Source organism: Hetaerina americana, unplaced genomic scaffold (genome assembly GCF_022747635.1).
Source record: "Hetaerina americana unplaced genomic scaffold, ioHetAmer1.1.p SCAF_1, whole genome shotgun sequence".
Classification (NCBI taxonomy): Eukaryota; Metazoa; Arthropoda; class Insecta; order Odonata; family Calopterygidae; genus Hetaerina; species Hetaerina americana.
In genome coordinates, this window is record NW_027286069.1 from 106,666,551 (window position 1) to 106,690,215 (window position 23,665).

At 43.4% G+C, this 23,665-nt stretch overlaps 1 protein-coding gene across 1 annotated transcript; it reads right to left on the reverse strand.

Moving 5' to 3' along the window:
• Positions 1 to 22,156: 22,156 nt before the first annotated feature.
• On the reverse strand, positions 22,157 to 23,074 carry LOC139694426 (fork head domain-containing protein FD4-like). The gene has a single exon (XM_071593015.1). It carries the CDS (start codon positions 23,072 to 23,074, stop codon positions 22,157 to 22,159), a length of 918 nt encoding a protein of 305 aa, XP_071449116.1.
• Between the last annotated feature and the right edge of the window lie 591 nt (positions 23,075 to 23,665).

A 23,665-nucleotide genomic window follows, 5' to 3' on the forward strand; every position in this document is an offset into this window, starting at 1 on the left:
GCTCCGGGGGGGGGGGGGGGGTAAAACGGCAACAGCATTAAGTCGGGAATTTAAATTTAAGTAATTAAAAAACTTGAATTTTCGAATGCATATTTAGAAACCCCGTGAAATTCTGAGACTTCGGAAATGAAATCTGCAAGCAATTCATTTGTAATGTATTCTCAAATAAACTGGTTGGCTGCACAGTTCCCCAAAAATCGGATTGTACTTATTTCTACATGTTCTATTGAAATTTCATAACTTCACATTATTATTAGCAGCAGCGTTGGGTTTTTGATAGACCCTGACAATACCCAAAAATTTCTACTTTCCTTAATAACCTTGCTTTCCCGGCACACTCCACTCCAGAACAGTCTCCAGCATTTCATTTCCTCTCAGTATCTCTTGCACCCACTTTTCCCGCCTTCTTCAGAGTTCTATTTACAAGCCTCTTCCTCGACCATTCCTAGAACTTCAATATTTGTTTTTCAATCCCGTTCATTTTATTTTCTCCATTCTTCCCCACTACCTCTCATCTGATTTCATGTCAATAACATTTGAGAGATTAAGTCTAGAACAGACAGATTTAAGATGTGATTGTTTTACGCGAACGATAAGGGATCAAAATAACAATGTCCGACCGCGGTAGGGCTAAAATAATTCGGGTAAAAATTAGTTTGCTGTGTATTCACTCCCTGCCACACACCCTAGTGCGCTTTCAAGGATTTTACTCGATTCATCCTCCTAATGTGGATTTTTTAATTGATAATTTCTTGAAATACCAATCGCCCTTTTCAAACAGATGAATTGAATTTATTTGAATTAATTATGAGTGATTAATTAAAATAGAAATTATAATTGCACATAAGGAATGTTAGGGCAGTTGACTACATAAATGTTGATGGCACTAATAACACTCATTAAGGCTAAAAAAAAAACCTGGACTCATTAACAAACTCAGTTAAAAAAAAACTGCGTAACTTTTATCGTGAAAAAGTACAACAAGATCTAAGTTTTCAATTATTTGAAATGCCTGATCGCACACACATACATGTACATGGCTCCCTACTCGCTTCTAGTGCCACTCATTTAATGTGTGATACAATCTAATAGACTAATAAATAAAACTAATTTGCGCTGAAATTCTTTCACGCCTTCTTTCGCATGTGTATACAGTGGTCACAAACATGATTTCCAAATGTTTTGCTCTGATATTATGTTTTTTTCCGGAAATATTTTCACATATTGCTATGCTACGTTCCTTTGTTCAAATCAACCTAATATTCCTTGGAATTCACAGAGGTCCAATTAATAACTTTACATGCCATAACATTTTATATTATAGCACAAACGATATTACTGCAGTTGTGTATAGAACATACCGTTTCTGAAATATATCTTGTTTATTTTGAAATCTATTTTTTTGGCATCTCTGCCACTAACATTACTTGAAGCAATTACGTATGACAAATCAAATAAAAATGTCTCATTAATTGCATTCAAATATTGAATTGCAGCTCTAATTCTATAAATCAAACAAAGAAACAAAAATTTTGGAAAGTTTTTTTAAGCTTAATTTCATTACCATCGATACTAATTTAAATATGCACGCCTCTTCCGAAATATGAAATACCTTTTCCGAAACACGCCGTCTTGATTTTCTGTAGCTCTATAATAGGTACTACTTTTGCGACATCAACTGAGACTTGCCTCTCACTTGTTTGCTGGAAATTTTGTCCGGCCACACCCTGTGGCTTAAATGCCATCTACCCATGGTGTATACTGGGTAAACAGTGGGCACTTGAGTTGCATTTAATTTGAAATCATCAAGGAACTCAAAACAGTTTCTTGGAGTTGATTCATGTCGTAGGGAAGACTTGGCAGTTCAGCGGGAAGAGCGCTGGGACCGGAGTGGCAGGGTTTGGTTCCTGGGGACACCTCTGAACACCATCAGCCCTTCACCCAAGCTGGGTGAAGGGTTGGGGCTCTCCGTGCATCAGTGTGTGGAGGCACCCAACCGACAGCCAGATGACCCCGCAGGATGAAGCCCATCCCAATGCGCCAAATGCCAGCGAAAGGCAGACGAGAGTCAAGATACCTCTGATTGCCACAAATTGCCAATTCAACAGAAGGAAATGTAAGAAGAAACTAAGAACTGTGTTAATGGATACCCTGAGCGATCCCCAACAAAATCTAGGGTGAAATTCGTGCCATTGCACAGTCGAGTCTTTTAAACCTCCAGGTGCATTAAATTTTTACATAAACAATTATTTATAACGCACAGAAAATATTTTGGGTGATTAATTCCCATTCAATATATTTTTGCGGCAGTGAGGAAAACAAACGAACAAGTACTGGGCTGGGTAAAAATAGGAGAAAGTTTTTGGGAGAAATTCGACGATGACAGGATAATAGATGCAGTCTATATTAATACTGAAAACCGTGATAGAGAGGATGTGTTGAAGAGGGGAGGCAGAAGGGGAGGGAGGGGCTGCGCCACCCGGATGGCATAAAGGGGGGGCAGGGAGTGTGTGGAGCCGAAAATATGGTTTGTTGCAGTGCACGCCTTTGGGGTGTTTAGGGCCTAGTTAGCTGGGGTCGGAAGTGCAGCGGTGTTTGGTCTCTGTGGCCCTCATAAACCTACATTAAATGGTAGGCCACCGCTGATAATGTCAGAAGTAATTTTTTAACGTCGTGACGGCACGACGCACATACGTTAAATATATATTAAAAATACCATACTACTATAGATCTCATGAGACAGAATTGAAAAGCCTATGCATCGCTATGATGAATGCCTCAATAAGAATGGTGACTAGGTAGAAAAATATTTTTAAAATTGTCATTTAAAATATATATATATATACACATATATGATAAAAAATATTTTTTCACCAGGCCCATATTTTATTACAAAAGGTAAGTTACTCTTTGGACATCACTCGCTGACAACTAGTGTGATTTTCTATTGTAGCGCACATTTTCACAGTTCGCAGTGAGCAAAGTAAGTAAGAGCAATAATCTACGCACTACCACAGCAGGATGTGTGCTGATCCACTAAATAACACATGGTTTTCCATTCATAAACATATTTTTTTAAATTAATCAATTTTTTAAGTAAAAATGTACGGTTATCAATGCACTGTGATCGGGTTGTGTGTATTTTTTTTGGAAAATGGTTTTATGCTTGGAGATTAAATCAACCCCACACCCTTATAGTACGTTAATTAAAGATAATAAAGAAAAAACCTCGAGCAATATAATTCACAAAGGCATTCATTCCGCCTTCACTCATTATTCCGTCTCCGTACAATTTACAAAGTTGCTCATGAATTTCCATTGGCCTGTGGTTTTTTTCCCAGTAAAAACCTAACCTAATCATGGATCGCACTTAACAGCTGGCGGGATTTTCTATTGCACCGCACATTTAAACAGTTTACTTTGAGCAAAGCAGAAGGACAACAGTCTACACTTAGCCACAGCAAGATGCGTACTGAATGCAGGAATGTTTAAACACAAAGATGGCGGCTCTAGCTCAACCCACCGCCACGCTAGGTCGAAACGTAAGTTATTTTCTGGTAATCCCTCGTGTATTATAAAAATAAATCATCAAAATGGGACAACGGACAGCCATTACCTCCCTTGGTCTTTCTCTCAACGATAAGTAATGTGCATTAGTTTCCAAGCATTCTACGTCGTGCACGTTGATTCGTGAACAGGTCGACATCGCTTTTAACATGGGGATCTCATTGGTAATTGTGTTGGCATTGTGGCCTATGGCTACCCACAGCCGCAATTCAAGAAGCCGGTGGATTGTTTTCGTGTTCCTTGGCTGCCTTGCCCTATTTCCCGTTGAATTCCTACCCGGCAGCACCCGCTTCATTCTCCCGCACAAGGGGCGTTTCTATGAGAGCCATCGAGCGCCGTCACGCCCAGAAAATTTTCCAACAAGGCATTTTCCAACGCTGCGCACATCATTCGCCGCCTATTAGCGTTGAATCATTTATTTAAGAGCGTTCCCGAATGCATCCTATTCGTGGGTACATGCTTTGATTCGTTCGCTTTTCGCCGGCGTGGATGATGTGACGTGTTCGAGAGGAGGAGGCGGAGGGGAAAGGGAAGATGGATGCAGGTGCGTGCTGTTCTGAAAGTACGATCGCGTTCAAAGCGGTTAAATCAATCGTCAGAGGGATACCTAACTGTAGCGAAATTATTTCTCCCCCAATAAAAGCGGATCATAGAGTGAGTAAAGTTTAGCTGAAGGCATTTTTGCCTTCCCTTACCATGGAAAAAAATAAGGGTATTACTCAGAAGGCCAAGAGCGGTACCTCTGCCCCCGCTTCTCGACAGTAGTTTCGCTCCTCTGCTCCCGCACTCTATTTACGACGGGGCGGCGATCGATTGGATGTTTTTCGATTGTTTCACATTCTTTCCAAGTTTTTTACGGACGTAAAACCAAAAAAAAAACGTTTCTCAAGAATGAGCACTGTCAGCGTTCGAGGACAAATAATTTCTTTAAGTTTTTTTTAGGTGCGAATATTTTCCATCCACCTTCATCACATTAATTTCCCGAGCTTAAATGCTTAATATATATTAAAGTCTAATGATGCAGATTAAACTTTGAGCGGTGTGAGTGGCATATGTATGCGGTGATACTTGTTTACACGTGGAGTTCTCTTCTCACGGACAAGGTATGTGTCCTGAAAAAAAAAATATTTCTCCCCCATAATCTGGATTTTTCCACCTGATCCAACGTTTTTCCCGACTTCTTCTTAGGATTTCCTCCCCCAAGTTTTCCCGTTTTTCGAGATTTCACGGATCGCCGGGCATACGGTGGCGTCCATAATAATGATCTATTGTTGTCAATAGTCTTGTCGCCTAATTGTAACGAACGATATTTCATTACTTGCGTGCCTTGCTCGAATCTGGCAAGTGGTTAAAGGGTCCGTGATTGAAGAGAGAGAAAGAGAGAGTAAGTAAAGGAAAACGAAATAAGATTTTAAAACAAAGAATAAATTATATGCGAGGGAAATTCCTACGGCACTTAACCGGATATCTATATTGAAAGTGAAAACATGGCCAAGGTAATGATGACTGTAAATAGCCAACGGAAAGCGACAGTAATGCTAAGTGCTCCCTCTTTAATATGTTAATTTTATGTGCGAAGCATAATGGGGGACTGGAATGGAATGGAAAAAAGTGGATGGGAGAATGGAATCAAGATGGTTGTCTTTAGCATGGCGATGTGTTAAATAATTCAATGCCGATTCAACGCGGGGCGGGGAGGGGGAGAGTGTGAGGGGGTCATGCGCAACCGCTCGGCCGCGTACTGAGGACTTACCTAAAAGGAAGACCGTGGCGCAAATGAAATAATAAGAAGGTTCCCACGGTTAAAAAGGCGACATGCCACCTCAAGCGGCTCCTAGGGCTGTTGCCCTAGGTTCGCAGATAAAGGAGGCTTTAAACCATGGTTGAACTACGCCGTTTTTCTAGGCTAGAAACGAGTCACTAATCTTGGATGACGAAACGATTTCAACTCTATAAATGGTAGTCTTCATCTCAATTATTTTTAGTTCCATGACCCCATTCGAATTTCCCTTGATTAACAACCCAATGAAGAATTCCATAATGGATGGGATTCTAAAGGGATAATTTTGTCTAAGACGCTGACGTAAGGGGTTTTCGTACTGTAAGGAAAGGGTGTAGTACCGTAGGGCCGCCTCTTGTGCGTTGTGTGTGTGAAGGATTTTAGACCAGGGATTTGCACTGGGCTTATGGGCGCTTCAACCTACAGCCCATTCGATGGCAAACCTTAAATGGAAATGTTCAATCGTACGTAAAATAACCAAAATACTTAAATTATTAATAATTATAAAAAATGAAAATGTAAATATTTATTTCATTAAAACGATTTAATTTTAGGTTTGAGAACCAGGCTCAAGCTCCAGAGAGCAAATAGCACCGTAAAATCGTGCCACCTTTGTTTTGATAGATTCTCTCTTGAAATAGATACACTCGCAGATTGAATTGACGAAACTAAAATTTGGTTTAGAGCTTTCATTTCCGGAATTTAACAGACTTCGTTGTCACCACCCTCGTATATCTACTAGCAGGAACGTTCGCGCATCGACACAGAGCATACCATGCCAGACTCGATACGTATCGGTGTTCGCCGCCTCGATATGGGGTTCGTTTCTCTATTCAATCTTCAAGCCCTCGTAATTTGTATGTACATGCGGCGTCTGCTAATGGTAATAAACGATGCAACAAATGGTACCTGCCTACATTACACAGCGCTCGATTTCGAATGCTTCACATGATGTTTAAGCCTGTGGAATTGCAAATCGACTTGCGAAACGGGCGGGCCCCCGTGGCCTCTCACCCGCGCCCCTCCTTCCAGGGATCCCGAGACGGAGGGAGCAAACGAGGGGACAAAGGAGGGACGGATGCCGTTTTTCTGCTGTTTTGCTGTCCTCGGGGACAGCGTGTAGGGGGTGGGGGGCGGAGAGGTGGAGGGGTTGTAGCCTCTCTGTCGAGTTTGCTCGTGTCCCCCAGCGCCGCTGCTCTCTTGAATCGATCGACCCTCCCACTCCCCTGAAGAGGCCGCCGTCCACAGATGTCGTAATAATAAGCTTCTTTCGCCCACTCCCCCCACCCCACTCTCCCCGAACCGACAATGGGAGGGGAGGGGGGACGAATGCCGAATGGGTGGTGGTGGGGGAGGGTCATTTGGCAGCGCCCCCCCCCCCCCCCCGCGGTGGTCACGGCGGCTCATCAGTGCGTACAAGGCTCGGACTGAGCTGCGGTGCAATTGACTACTACTACGTTACAAGAATGAACCAACTCCTTAAATCCTAAACGCTCCCACAACGCTAGCGAAACTCGAGTTTCATTAGCACAGCTTTTGCAGTAAGAATAATAAAATAGCATGGATAGTGAACAAGACAAAAAAGCGACAGTGGTCAAACAGACGTTTGTCCAAGCGAGTAAATCTGGGAAATGCACCCAGACAAAATCGTAACGGCGCGTGCAATAACCCTTGAAAAATAAACATTTATTTGGTGCCATATTTTTAGTACCCTGATAGCCAGCTAGGGTGTGTGACAGGGGGTGAATACACACCAGACTAATTTGGACCCGAATATTTTCACTCCTTCCGCGGTCTGATAAAGTTATTCTGATTCCTTACCGTTCATGGGAAAAATGGCGTCTTAAATCTAGTATCTGCTCTACACTTAATCTCTCTAATTTAATTGACATGAATTTGCCTACTCTGGTATGATGGGGCAATAATACATTTTCAACATCTCTGCTAAAGAGACTCCCTTCAAATTTATGCAATAGCTTCAATGTTTAATGCAACTTTCGCTCCGTGAGTGATTCCCAGCCTAGCTGCTCTAATACATTGGATGCCCTACGCAGTCTGCCATTACGACGTTTTACAAATCTAGCTCATCTACGCTACACGCGATCCGATTCGGCAATCAATCCAACTTAGCGAGGATGCCATGTATTTTCAGTACGAGTATATTCTAAATGAGGCCTAACCAACGAGAGAAATATTTCTCTATGACCTTTTCATTACATTTACCAAGTACTCTTCTAATTAATACTAATTTTTTTTTAGCTTGCCCACATATTCCCCGTATGTGTTTCAATCACGAGAGATCGTAAGTGAGGGTAACGCCTAAGTTTTTGATCGAGTCTATACATTCCATTTCGGTATTCCCGATGCAGTAGACGTTCGGGAGGGAATTGCGCTTTTCCAAAAATTCATCAGTGCGTACTTTTTTAAGTTTAATTCTAATTGACAAGTATCGCACCAGTGTTTTATAGCGTTGATAAAGCTGCTTTATCTTCAGTATTACGGATACCACTGTAAAACACTCAACCGTCGGCAAACAAACGTATCTTACTAGTGACTATGGATTCAATATCGATAACATTAAGTAGGGATAAAAGAGGTCCGATAAAACTTCCCTGGGGAACACAAGGGGATTTTGAAAATTACCTTTATACTAAAGTGTACCAGGCATTTCACTTAAAGGATTTTATGTATTGAAATGGAAGATATGTGCAAGATAGCGAATTATTCACGCGCTGATATTGCTAAATCCCTAAACATATTTTCTCTCGGTCATTTCAAATTGGGACTACACAACCTGTGCGACAGTGGCCTGTAAATAACTACGTAAAAGATAAAAAAGTACACTTCCCCTTCTCAAACAATTAATACTCTGTTGTGTAAGATGGCATTATCCATGATTACGTTGAATCCGCTAATTCGAGTTTTCATCAACAAGTCAGCCGCAGCTCTGCACCTTCAGAAGTTTTTCAACTTATGACAAAAGGCCTTTATGACCAATATAGCTGGAAGATATCTCCATCTTGAGGCTTTATCCGAGACACAGACCACAGCAGAGAACGGATATTGTCTGCCAGAAAGGCCTTTACGACCATTGATTAAGACTGCCTTACTTATCGACCGTTTATCGAGTTCCTCAAATCATGAGGAGCATTGCGTAGGCCATGAAACTGTTCAGGTGACCGCGAACCGACCCAGCATTTTTGGAATTAAATTTGATTTACATTTTCCTGCATATATTCAAATTTATTTCTTCATGGAGAACTCGTGTTCTTAAGGGTACCTACATAAAAAAACATAAACACAGTAATCAACCCGAAGGTCAGTTTGATAGGTGATGATAGAGTTCACCCAGTACTAAGGCCGACGGCGTGTGAAATTCACACATCAGGGTAGGGGGGCCATTTCCTTTCCATATGTCGGTTATGGTTTCCCAGGAAGATCTGGTACCCGAAAAATCACACAGGAAATAAAACAAAATCGTCTCCATTCACGACAAGTTACAAACTAAATTATTTCATTGCTGATTACAATACCACAGTTAAAAGATCATTCTTAGGTAATGACTCCGGAATATTCGTCACAATGAAAAAGTCTGAAGCATAAGCATTACGATAAGCGAAAAATAGGAAATTTACGAACTATAATGACTGGGAGACTAATTAAACAGATGAGATTTCAATTGGCAGTTTACTTAAAAGTAAATTATGAATGTCCACATGAACAGGTGTATTACTCTTGCAAACAAGATAAGCCATATTTAACTACCGTTATCGTCCCAAAAATATATTTAATTTGGCTCGTTAAAGTGTGATTTGGGATTAGATGAGGCCGCTTTTTTACTATAATAACCACAGGTTATTTTTATAGCATGTAGAATTTCTCCAGCGGTGGCCATTTCGACCGTATATTACCGCAAGTAAAGGTTATTTGTGAAGGCAATATAAAAATATATGGATAATTATTACGTGGCTAACAAAGACGCCATCGTGGAGATCTTCAAGGAAGCAATCTTTCTGCACATATTCATTTACATTGACTGCTGCCATTGCCAGTGGGCGTTTTCTGGCAACCGTGCACTCCACGATGCGTACAAGCACCGGAGTTCGTTTCAAGTATCACAAAATATCATTTTCAAATCCGTCACGGTCACAATACGAAGTCAAGATCTGCGTGGTTGTACTGGAAAACAATTACCGTGAAAATTCAATTGGATTCGTTTGGATTTACCCTGAAAATCCGGTTTTAATTGCAAAACAACGCGCAATTCTAGTCATGAAATTTTACAGTAACCAAGGTCGTCTCATTGAGAGACTTTTTTGCATTATGCGGCGTTCACGATTCTCTCGGAGATGTGAAGTGTCTTTTTAGGTGTATTACAAATATCACACTAATATTCATTCGCACGTGGAAATAAATATTTTCGTAAGTTCTCAAAATTTTCTTAGGAATTATTTAGAATATTTTTTTCTATTTTAGATTCGGCTTGTAGCATATTCTTATTAATAAAGTCATTTCTTCAAAATAATCATTTCTTGCATTGAAATTTATCTACATGTGTTGGAAAAATCCCTCTCTCTCAGGACATCTATTAGGGGTATGATCAAACCGCGATTTTGTCAGGAAGCTTAGTTATCTGAACACCTATTTTGTGAATCAGATGCAACGATGGAAATGGAGTTTTGGGAGACATCAATGCTCTGATTGTTTCACACCATACAATTCACATTTATTTAAACAAAATAAAATACCGAAACTCCCCTTTTCAAAATAAGCTTAGATAAAACCTTCGAAGAGTTAGAAGAATGAACCAGGTTAAATCTACCACTGGGAGGGGAAATTAATCAAAATATTAGAGAAGTTATGCTACAGAGAATACTTTTCAAATAAGAATGAAACTCTGCTAGCCAACTCCATCAAAGATATTGTTTTCATTTGAGTGGAGTGAACAGTATCTGTCAACATTACAATATAAGTTTAATTATATTAAGAAAGCTTGCTTCATTGCAGCTACATATTAGCTTTCAAGCTGAGAGGGATCGTGGCAGGGTTGGATAAGTAACCACTCACCAGGGTATTCAGTGAGTATTAGGATTACGAATAGTTTAACTCGGGGGCATTTGGAATTGTCATGGTTGATGTCGTGATCGAGAATTGCGCGAGAGAAAAAGAATTCCTTACCTATCGATCGCTTATCGGCAATTGATTCACCCTAGCCTCTCGATTCGTTTTCACCAATCATTGCTAAGCGAGACGAAAGTTGTTGCCACGTTATCAACGTTGAACTCAAATCTATTAGCTTAAACCCTGTTAGTTAGCCATCCTCTTGCTTAGCCGGAGCAATCGAATTCAGAAGCTATATATTGATTTTGGATGGTTCCTTAATCCTTTACGCTCATAATTAATCCCAGTAACCTCATCCTCAACTTTATTCCATAAATCTTATAATTATCCAATCACTAAAACAACAGTACTGCTGCAATTTACGCAGGCTGATGTCTTTAATCCCTTCCATTTCCCTATTTCATCCACGAAAAGTGGATGAAACAGGGGAAGGCCCTTACACTCCACCATTGCTTATCTCTCCTAAAGCTGTCGTTCGTGAAGTTAGGTAAAGTTAGATTGCGATGCCAAATTTAGCATTTCTGTACATTACTCCCCTTGATCGTTTCTTCCTAAACATATTAAGTAATACGAAGAACGTATCAACAACAGTTTCATCTGCTTAGAGCAGCAAACTTAATTGTTTCAAAATTTTGATAAAAATAAGCTAAAGGATAACAATGGCGCCCACCGTATTAAATAACGTCGACCCAATCTTCTCAATCACCAAGTCCGTGATCCCTTGCTTTTTCTCCCCTTTCCCACCCCCGCCCACCGACCGTCTACTTCCCCCTGCTCGACTTCTCCATTCTCCTCCCCTTCTCCAAATCCACGTCTCAAGACATCGTAAACTGAACGAGCAAGTAATCAGATTAAATAAAACAACCTGGTCTCTCAAATAGAAACGAGCGAGGAGAGAAAAATAAACTGCGGAAATCGCAGAATTTAGGAAATCAAGTCGGATTCCACATCCCACCGTGGCATTATTTGCAAAAGAAGATATCAATTTCGGTAGAATGAGGGTCGAATGTCCATAACACGGAATTGAAGAGGTGGTCACTGTATCGGGAGAGCAAATTGAGAATGTTTCCGAACGTGTGAAGCGATTGCCTCGTCGGTCGGGTTCGGCTTGCGGGGACAAGGGCACTGACGCTGAACATAACAAATAATTAAAGACACCAATGATCACGTAGGCAAGAAAAGACATCCACAGGAAAACATCGAACGGACCGATCTGAATAATTTGAGGCTATATGTATAACACTAGCAACATGATCAACAGCGCAACCACAAATGGATGAGGTATTTGAATGTGTTCAGGACATTGATCGAAGAGAGTGGCCGAAGCACCCTCATCCCCTTTGACTGCAGGAAACCGATGCCCCCGCGCTCAAGGGTACCATTCGAAACATTTTTGCCGATTGTGAGTAGTGAAACCGCAAACGGTCGATAGTATCAGCAAGCAAAGGCGTGGGAGAAGATTGTGAAGATGAAGGAGGATGTAGATTAGATTACCAATGCAAACATTTGCCAATAGTCCACCTACTCAAGAAGATGCGAGAGGTAAATGCTGTCACAATGAACATTTTTGGTGGGAACGTACGGCTTGTCTCACAATGAGGATGTTTGGGGACGCAACGTAGATAATTCAAAACGGCGATAAACAATAATCAGCGGCTTTGATAAAAAATTCGACGAGTTTATATTCACAAAGAATAACCGCCAGGACATGACGTTATCTCCCGAAACTTGTAATTACGGCTAATCGTCCTCTGAATGAAACTTTTGTCATATTCATCCTAAATTCATTCGGAATACATTGCAAAGAATAGGGTGACAGTTGCTGCAAAAATTAAACTCAGAGGGTAAATCATGAAACTACTCTAGGCGGGCTCGTGTGCTGGAGAGATTTATGAGTCCTCGGGGAGATATGAGGGAGCACCAAACGCAGTGTGAGCCGCGTGCAGTCGGAGCACATAGGAGAGAAATGACAAGTCCGTCGCACCACGCGGAACCTCCGATGTGTCCAAACCATAATGATAATCCTCGCCATCGACGACTCGCACGCCTACCTATGGCCATCTTCATTCGCAATTTAACAAAAGAGTGAAGGTTATAGTATACACTCGAGTCGGTGAAGTGGGCATGTTCGTTTTGGGGATAACGGGTGACCGCGTCCAGAGAATTGTGGACACGAGTCCGATCGGGCGCGGAGAGGAGAGCCGATTTAGTCGCGTCCATTTTCACGTGACAGCGAACGGACGCGGCGGGTGCAGGATGATTGCTTGTAACTACTAACGTCCTGAATTGTGTGAAGGTGAAAATTTTATGCTAGAACCTGATGTTGAAATAATGTTTTTGGGAAAATAGATGAGAAAATTAATTTTAACACAACATTAGTATTTATCATCATATTACGGTCAAGTTTGGCCACCTAATCGCCAAACTAAATTTCAAATCACTCCTTTTATTAAAATTTTGGAAAGCAATACTTTATTACAGGTGATTTAGCAGCAGTGTAACTTCTCCAAGATTTTACCCTAAGATGATGCAGTGTAGCAAAAGCAATCATAAAATAATTTCATTTTATCGGTAGAACCTATTTAATTTTCCGCCGTTCTCATTTTAATTTTGCCAAGGCATGCTAAGATGAGGCCAGAATATATATTGAACACCAAAATGTGGCATCACGTCAACATAAAATTTGATAATCAACGTATGAGCTATTTCGAAATACCATGGACTGTATTACAACTTGCTGCATGTATCTATGGACGTCAACGAAGCAGAATCAATGCTATAGGTCTCTATATATTGAATAGGAAAATTTATATATGAATTGGACATAAAAATTACTGCGATATATGCTCACCCACGGGAAAAATACATAGTGTGTATCAAAGTGTGCAATGGACAGCGCAGGCGTGCCAATAAACTCGGAGGGGGGAACGGAGTATTCGCGACATTCCCGTGAAGAAGAGGAAATAAAAGAGGATCGATAGAGGAGGGAGGCTAAGCCACGCGAAATCCCGACATGTTACCAGGGACCTGGAACTTGGCGCGATGCAGAGGCACTCGAGTCAGGTTCAAACGATGACATGGGGTCGGGGAGTCATGACTAAAGTCACATCGGTCGGTTGGCTCCCTGGTCGGTCGTCTAAAAGAGTCGAAGAGTGGAGGACGTCCAAGGTGTAGCAGTTCCAAACGGAGGTGGGTCACGCAAGTCCACGGTGAGGGCAAGAACGGAGAGATCCGAAGTCGAGCGGGGTCAAGAAGGAGTATATAACAATCTCTTGAATATGAGAATTAGGCGAGAAATTCCCTCGCCCGCCTCTCATTTCCATGGCCAAGCAGAACCAACTCAGCTCCGTGGGAAATGTTCTACCCTGACTGATTGACCCTAAACGGAAAATTAATTTAAAGAGAGTAATGCCGAGCGTAGTTTCATAACAATGCACTTAGCGCAGTCAAGACAGCGAGTTCACGTAGGTACGACTGACCTACCTATTCTTTCACAAATGCTTCGATATTATTCTTCAAGGAAATTTCCTCTCACGTTCACACGGTCCAAAGGCGAGTTTCCTAATTACTACAACTTGGGAGTATAGTTTTGTGCTGATTTGATTCATTTTTCTATATTATTTTTAATCAATACATTGTTACATAGTTAATGCACACTTACGCTTCAATTTCACGACACTTAGATTTCTCCCGGTGAGAAAATTTCGTCATGGTATTAAAGCCTATGACCAGAGAATTGCTATCGAGTTGTTGACTCGCAGCGTTTATCTTCAGTTGGACAATGACTTTTATTTTCAAACCGATGTGTTCGGAGGTCACCAAATATATTTCTAAGAAGAATGTCAAAAAAATACGCATTGCTCACGTGGTAATCATGCTGCATATTTTCAGTGGACGTTCTTATCAAAAACTCTGGCAATGCTGATTTCATCATGTTAGAAATCTAATCTACATCTAGAATGGAGATAGGTGAGTGTCAATAATAAGATGAGGAGTAAATGAAATCACTACTGGGACAGCTTTCTAGCTATCTTGAGTCGCCTCGCGTCTCAACTATAGTAGACGCCACCCGTTTAAATTTATTCGTAACCACCCCAGGACGGGTGAACAACGGCAATCACCGGGAAACGGAAGCTAATAACGCAATGATCACGATCCTTTAGAATAAAGAAATCGAGTAAATTGGACAGTCATATGATAGTAATACGAAGTCGCTCACGCGGGGGTCTTTTCCTAAAGCCTCGCACCTGCTCGCTCGCTCGCCCGCCCGCCCGGCGAGGCAGTTTCGCGTCGGCCAAGGGCGGGGGCTCATCCCCCTGAGGACGGCCGACGACGGGCCTGAGTCGCTAAAAAGGAACTGAGACCGCGGCTCGGACGGATCGCAGCCCCTTTTCAATTCGAAGATGTGTGTGTGTGATCCTCGATCATACAATTAAAGCGCTGAAATTACCTTAGCGATGTATAAACCATCGCCGAAACCCGACGACCACCGCGAAATCAACGAAATTTAACGGAAAATGTCTACTCGGATTCATCTAATATGACGCGACCACAAATTTGGACTCACATTAAAAGTTTTTGTGCTTTTTCAAAGGGTTTATTTTAAGGTACAACCCGTTTAACCGACTTTTGGTATCTTCCAGTACCTAATAATCCGATCGACGATTTACTTAAAAATATGTATACTCTACGGTTTCAGGGTCCACTTTGTGGCAATATTTACTATCCCAATAAGAGATATTTTACTTTTCTACAGGATTCATTGTAAGGAAGAACGCGTTTCCTGATAATTCCACAAGTCGGTCAAACGAGCTGTACCTTAAAATAAATCCTGTGGAAAAGTATAAAATCTGTTAATATGAATACCAAATACTTCCACGAAGTGAAGCCTGACACCGTAGAGTATTTAAAAGTTGGCGTAATTCTTCGATAGGATTGAATCTGAGGGGTATTTGAAGTAATAAAATTGTCTATGAGGTTAGTAATCGTAAATAAATTACTGAAGGACACAAAAAGTAGTCAAAGTTCTTCTAGATGAAGAATTTTGCTTGAGCACGGAGTGTGGATAAATTAAGAATTTTTGTTTTAATACTACCTAAGTCATAATGCGATTATGAAATCGAAGTGAATTGAAACAAAACAAGCGTTGAGCAAGGAAAACATTTGCTTACTCGGCCGGCCTATGATTTTCAACAGAATTGGTGCAGCTCAAGTGATTTTAATTAAAATTTAAGTCACCGGTAATTATGATACAATTAAGAAACCACGTTAACATTAATAGTTGAAACGAAGAGGGGCTGAACTAATGGCTGTGTATTTGTAAGGTGTCAGTTAATCCTATAGCCAATAATGAATGTTTTTGGCGAACTCTATACCGATATTTCCGTCAACTAGGAGGCCATCAACAGGAGTTTGACAGTGGGGAAGACAACAGTAACGAATTACTGCCCGTGGTCCAATCCAAGTCCCAGTTAACCAAAATATTGATATAGAATTCCGCAAAAATCAAAGCATCCTGTGGGATTGACACCTTACAAACAATGATAGTTATTCTAAGCATGAGTAGTTAAAACAGGAGTTTCAGAAATAAATTTGCAGCTTCCACATAAAATGTGTGGTGTGTTTTATGTGGAAGCTGCACATTTATTTCTGAAACTCCTGTTCGCAATGGATTTCCACAAAGTCTCGGCCTCAACCATCAGTCACATGAGTAGTTAAACTACAGCACAAATAAAGCGAATCATCAATGCGGGCACCTTCCCCTGGTTACCTCGAGTTGTGTCGGGGAACGTTAATTAGCTCAGAGAGCTTAAATATGCCTCCACTTAGCGCAGTGTTTCAGTGATCCATTTAAAATTTCGACCAATCAACGTGTTATGGATGCTTGCAATACTATTATTCCAAGAATGAAACATAGACCTGTCAATTTCGAAAATAGATAAACGTTGACGGGGAACAAAGAATGCTTTGAACACCGTTTCACACCCTGCTTGCATAAGAAGACGCGTGGAGTGGTCAAAGTGGAGGAGGCAGCAAGCACGCCAATGGGAACCACCTAAACCGCGCCTCCCTCCCGTCACCCGCGGGCCGCTTCCGACCGCCGAACGCTCGCTCCCCCAAAAAGCAGTTATCTCTCGGGAAGGCATTTCACGACGGGCGAAGATTGAGTCCACCGGGTGGCGCGGTGCGAGTTAATGGGCCTCCTCCGCAGAGGCCCCGAATAACTCATCAAACGTCGAGGCAAGTACGGAATAAATTTGGCGACCATGGAGAGAGTTAATTTCCACGAACACCTATGCTTTTCAACATATTCAGACGGAACTATTTCACGAAAAAATACGTACCTACACACTCCGAATAATAAATATTACTATTGTCATCTTGTTCTTTCGCTTAGTTTCTTTGCGTAACGAAAAATACTCAAAATTACTACTCAAAGAATGTTAAAAAAATTGACTAAAAATCTGGACATCGTTAACCGTCACTTCAAGTTGGTATGATTAACAATATAAAAATATAAAACAACATAAAACAAAAACAAAAAATACCCCGTCCCAAAATATTTTAGCAACAGACGAAAGGTAATAAAGCCGCTTAGCTTTTCTTTTGATGGTACTTTTAAATTAAACGAGTTTTGTTCCCGTCTCTTCTCAGATGCGCTAGAGCCTGATACAAAAACTTTATAAGAGTGACGTTATTTCCATCAAAGATAATAACTGATGTACCACTAATGACACTGACCATTTGCAAGACTGCTGCATTACAACATTTGATCTTCTAGGAAATTGACAAAGCAGCGTCCACTGCGTAATAAGAAATCGTGAATTATTTAATTATTTACAAATTGGATTTACTGCTATATTTTGTTTTCGTAATTGAACATTTTGCCTTAGGGGTTTCCATAAGTCTAAGTACTGTTTAGGTACGATTTCAAAGGACTCAAATATCCCTTGGACACTGGGATAAATATACTAGCGCAAACTGACGTTGGGGTAGCTTGAGAAAAAGATTTCGTCTTTCCTAGAACACTCCACATTCAGTTACATTTGGGAGATGCTCGCACTGCTTGAAGGATTATCTTACAGTTCAATCGCAGTCAATGCCATAAGCCCAGGAATCCGTCTGCGTTGGGACGCCGAGGGAATCTGAGAGCCTATTAAATATAGCAAGCTGAGATAATGTTAATATGGAGGCAGTTAGACGAGCCGGAAACTATTTAAAACGTACAAATAAATAAATACATTCAACCCCCGCACTCGATAAGTGTACCCGAGGGTGACGCGGACTACCAGCCGAGGACAATTGCGGACGCGGCGGCTGGTATTACTTCTCCAACTCTTAGAGCTGACTAATAGTCTGGGGGAACGGGTAGGGAGGACAAGAAGCCACCATTCTCTCTCCATTTCCATCTCGCCCGCCCTCCCACGCATGCAACTATTTTATATTGATCCGAGCAGCGAATCGCGCCTCATCTCTTCCTATTCATCACCAGCTTCACACTTTGATATGAGAATCATGACAGGAATCACCAACCCCAACCCCCGACCTAGTTTGCACACTGAAGGCCACATTTGCACCTGTTTCGATTGATTGACGGCGGAATTGGAGACAATATGCGGGTTTCAATTGCAGGACTGAGATAACTAGTTCTAATTTTGACTTATGGTTCCCTTATTCAACTAATATGTCTCCTTAAGTCTGATCCTTTTACGAATAAACACGAGTTACGGGTATTTAGCTATTAAAAGTTTCATAAAGGAATAGAGTATTTGAAAATTATCATTTCTTATATTCACCCGCCAGCTTTGGATGATCGGTGGCGTATCTTTACGTACGGTTTGGCAATATCAATCCGCGACCGTAAAAATTATCTTTGACCAGTTGAATGATTGTTGAATTAAGTAGAACGATAGAACGATAAAACTTGAATTTTCCTTAAAAAAACGCCACCGCAGGCAAAATGCATCACTTCCTGGAGCACAAAAACCAAAGCTCCGGCGACTTCATCATTCCATATGTAAAGACCAAACAGTCCACGTGCTGAGCTTAAACGTGTTCTGATATGCAATCTGAAGAACCAAAGCTGAAGCTTAAAAATTGCTCAATGATGTTGGGCAGTAATAATCGACCTGGGTGAACTGAAGAAAAAAGGAATCAAATGGCAATCCTTAGACTTAAGCTCAATGTACAGAAAAAAAGAACGGATCTCCCCTTCGGCAAACTCCGACGAATTGTGACGGAAAATATATTATTCTGCACTTACCGAAGTTTCCCGAACGGTGCAATAGAAAAACAAAAAAAAAGCAATCGGCGTTCCATTAACTACACAACCGAAAAAAAAAGATTCCTCAGTTCACTATTCATGACGATGAAAGATTTGCAAATGGGAATTCATGCACATTAAATGATTAAAAAAACTGCTTACATTCGCGGCCCGAGTGACAGAAACCGGCCGCTCAAAACTGCTCATTATTTTCAAATTTTCAACGGGGAGTCCCTTTCCCTTCTCCCAAAACCGTGCCTCGAGGTGTTAGTCATGGCAAAAGCGATGCGTATCAATTTGTGATAAGACTCGTGTCCTACGATTATCGTTTCCGATATTATTTCGACTACGATTCAGTTGAAAAGCAGTGCTGGATAAAGCTCTGCCAATCACACTACAAATGTGGTTCCCCGTTTTGAGCACACCTTGGCGGATTCAGGACAACACGTAAGAACTAAAGCGAGACGGGTACGTCTTCAAAAATACATGTCGGCCAATTCTTCAAGTGACCATAAAAGCAGCATATACGTACAATCAACTTCCCGTCGATTTGACTCGTACGAATTACTCGATCGACTGACGGACAAATTATCCGAAGAATCCAATCCCTGTTTAAAATTACGAATGAAACAATATCTCGGATACGATGGGCTTCGAGGCAGCCGCGTTTGGACAGTAGGCACCCGTCGCGATATTCAATACAATAGCACGTCAATAATACGTTTGTCCGTCAGTTCATGTGATTTTTCCCTGTTAACGAGCTTGGACAGTTATTCAATGAGAACTTGACGTAAAATCTGTCACGGTTCGTGCGCGGTCGATTTCTTATAATACCCGGGATACAATTCACCTGAAAAGCGAACTGCTGGCTGGGTAAAGAAAAGAGTGAGGGATCGCCCGTCAGCAAAGCATTTCGGCTCTATGACATCGGGAGGGGCGAGCTCACAACGGAAAGGGCACCACCAAGCCACCCCTGAATCAGACGCCAGGTTTGTTCTAACTAGCTCCTGTCCGAAAATGGGACGGATTAAATGAACGGGGAAGCATGCGGTACAAAAAGGATGAAAAGTTATCCATGGTAAAGTTGAATTTGACACGCCATATGACTCGATAGTTCTGACGATAATTCAATCGATTTTAGGGAATGTACGATGAAATGCAATGCCGCAAGGGAGAACTGGGAAAAATTACCTAAAGGCAGTTGCGTGAGAGAGGACAAAAGATAGAGAATGAAGAATAGAGGATTGTAGAGAATAAATCTTCGAGGGGGTAGGACTGATTGAATGAACTCTTGTACGAATTTGCATTTTGACAAAATTTTAAAACTTATTTGAATTTATGAAGTCAAATCAGTAGCCATTACAATTATGAGGATGAAAATTCAAAGGCGTTAGCGAAGCACTATGGACGGAAATCTCACTTTGGAAGTTACCGGAGAAGAATTATAATTTCGAAAACAAAATCACTTGACGCATCTACTTACGAATAGAGTTACCGTGTTTTGGCAGTCAAAAGAGTCGTTTGTATAAATTTAGTCGTATCCTGGTGACCGGGGCATTGAATAAGATTAGACTGGCGATGAAGATAAAACACGCTTCCATGGATGGGCACAGATATATCTGTTGGGGAAAACAATAAATACGGGGTTAGTAGGTAGTTTTGGAGAATGTGCTCCCTAAACGGGGAGCAACCCATAGACCCTCCGAGGCAACGTAAAATAAACCCTGAAGGGATGGATGGGTGGCCCTCGGCGAAGAGGGGAGGGGAACGAGCGGGAGGCCGGCCGCGAGGATCGCCGGGGAAGCGAGGCGGGAATCCGCCGTCGGAGACCGCACCGAGGTCGGGCGTCTCCGAGAGAGCGTCTCGCAAGCTGGAGTAAATTCGGTGTGGCGAATGTCCGGCTAGAGCAAGCAACGCAAGTAATCTGGCGGAAAGTTGGAGGAGAGAATGTATCGAGGAACATACAGAAACAAAAAACGTAAATAAGAGCACGGAGAACCTTTACAAAGGAACGCGACGAGGTAAAACTCTTTGCAAGCATGCACGCCAGTTCGTTTAGGAATAATATTCAGGTAGATGAAACAGAGACATTTTTCATCTCAGTACTGTTAAAATACTTCTTCCACTCGGGAAACAACGAAAAAAATTAGGATCGAATTTCGAGTAAATGATCGCTTCATTCATCAAGACTCGAGTGTTTTGTGAACGGAGAAGGTTTAAGCGCAAATTTGAAACAAGTTTGGGCCATTCTCAAAAATAAAAATGCAAGGATTCTTAACAAAGAGTACTATTTATTCATGGCTTCTAAAAATCAAGAGGCAATGAACAACTTATTTTTACATTTGAATATTGTCACGATCCTATTTCACACCATTAGGATCTAAAAAATCTAACAAAAAAACATTCACATTTACAGTCTTTTTTAAATTACACGAAGGAATTGAACAAATATAATCAGTCAGATGAGTTTCGCAAACAGCAAGTAGGTAGTCACAAAAGTCTACTCGTTCTCTCTAGTCGACTAAACTCATGAGAGAGGAGGGGGCATGAGCCTCACCATTCTACTCTCCCCCAAGGAGTGATTCGCTAACAAGAGTCATTTCCCGGCAGTCCACAAGTATTTTTACAGCATGACTATTTACATGGCTGCCAAGAGGGAAGGAATATGATCGACAAGTTTACTTGCAATGAGCGTGCCCCCAAAAAAACAAGCAGGTGCTCCTCAGCAGAACGATCCAATTGTCCTTCCCTAATGAAGGGTGAATTTAAAGTCATTTTCGAAGTAAGGGGGGGACGGGGGACTGATTTAGGAGCACCGCGTCCGTTGAAAATTACTCGCGAACAGTTCCTCTCGCTTCCATTTGAATACTTTCGAATGGATTATGGCAGTAACACTCAACAAATGATGAAGATGATGATAATAATAAAAGTATTAAGGAACGATGGATCTCAAACACTTACATGTCCTTCACAGTCTTCCGACTCAAACACTAGAACGACTTACGTGCGGCAATGGGTATTTCGCGGGGGACTTGCACTGCGGGGACTACTAATCCGCCGACGAACTTCCGATTTTAATCTACCCTTTACCCGCCGCGGATACAGCCCTCCGGATCTTCCGAATGTTCGCAGGGGCGGCTGACGGGAAGGGGCCAGAAGACACTCGCCTGCTGCCCGCCTCACTCCGATTCCTCCCGCCGACGTCCTCCGCCAACGTCGACACTCCTCACGCGCGGGGAAGGAAGGTCACTCACTGATAAGTACCTCTCTTCTTCGCCCCGGTGGACCACGCTGGAGATCGCCCGGCGGTACGAGGGCCGCCGCCGGGCCTCGCTACTCGCCGCCCCTCGGCATCAGGTGGGAGAGGGCCGTCACCGGTGCATGGGACTGTCGGCCCAGCCCGGTCCCACGGCGGGCCCCCGCTGTCAAACGGACCTAAGTGTGGGGCTGAACCTGAAGACGGGAGGCGAGGCGACGAGGGCGAGGGGGGGTGGAGGCCCCCGGTGATGTTGGAAGGCCAGGAGACGGTGGTACTCGGAGGCGGTTGCGTCCAGTAGGTGCTGGTGGTGGTGGTGATGGGGGTGGTGCGGGTGATGGTGCGCGTGGTGGTGCGGCAGGAGGAGGGCGGGGGGCGGCGGGTGGGCATATAGCGGCGGCGCCGGGGGTGAGAGTGGATGCAGGGGGGCGTAGGCGGGCGGGGGAAAGCACGGCGCGAAGGGGGACGTCACCTCGGCGGCGTCCCGGGCCGACGTCGGCGCTGGGTTTCCCTCCTCGGGCGAGATGAGGCTCTCGATCGTGAAGGGCCTCTTGGGGCGGGGCGCGGGGGCCGCACCCGGGAGTAGCGTCGTCGCTGTGACCGTCGTGGCTGCGGTGGGGGGCGCGGGGGGAGGCGGTGGCGGGGGTGAGGGCGGCGGCAGGGCCGGTGGTGAGGCAGTCGGCGCGAAAAGGAACCGGTTCATACTCGCCAGGGCCGCCAGTTCGTTCTCCAGGCGGTCTTTGTCCGACTTCATGAGCTTGAAGCGCTTCCGCCGCCGCAGCAGAGAGCCGTTCTCGAACATATCGATGGCGGCGGGGTGCAGGGCCCAGTAGGCGCCCTTGCCGGGCCGGTCAGGCCTCCGGGGGATCTTAATGAAACAGTCGTTGAAGGAGAGGTTGTGCCGCAGGGAGTTCTGCCAGCGCTGAGTGTTCTTGCGGTAGTAGGGAAAGCGGTCCGTGATGAACTTGTAGATGTCGGAGAGCGGGAGCATCTTCTCGGGGCTGCTCCAGATGGCCATGGCCGTCAGGGAGATATACGAGTAGGGCGGCTTCTGGTCGCCGTACGACTCGCGGCTCGGCCGAGGCATGGCTTCGGCCGAGGATGTGCCTCCGGGGGAGACGACGGGGTGGTCAAAGTGTTCGACGCCTGACAGGCGTTCCAACTACGCTCCAGAGGGGCCAAGAACACCGCACTCCCGGATAAAACACAGGACGACGGAAGACCGGCGCGCCGGAGACCTCAACGCCCGCGCCGTCGGCATTCCCTCCCGTCGGTTAGCATGGTCAACGGCCGGAGACGTGCCACGGCCACGAAACGAAGGAACAGACACTTCCTAACTACGCCCTGGTTGGAGATGGGACTATTACAATGGCACTGATTATCTTCAAGGGCCACACCGAAAACGGACGAGCGCGGCGACACGACTTCTCCTCGGCCGTGCGCGGGCAAGAGTGTCGTGGGGAGAAACAAAGGAAAAAGCAGCAAAAACACGACCGCCTCCCTGAACGACTGGCTCGCTCTCGACTGAACACCTGCCGCTCTCTCTCCAGCGAGGCCGATGGATGGCTCCACCCACACCACTACCTACGGCACGCCCACTCCCACTCCAGGCCCCGCCCACAGAGCCATTAAAGGGGCGCACCCCTGGCCACGCCCTCCGCAAGATGGCGGACCAATC

Excerpts from the sequence above, each read along its gene's own strand:
- LOC139694426 (XM_071593015.1), bottom strand. The coding sequence starts at position 23,074 with ATGCCTCGGCCGAGCCGCGAGTCGTACGGCGACCAGAAGCCGCCCTAC.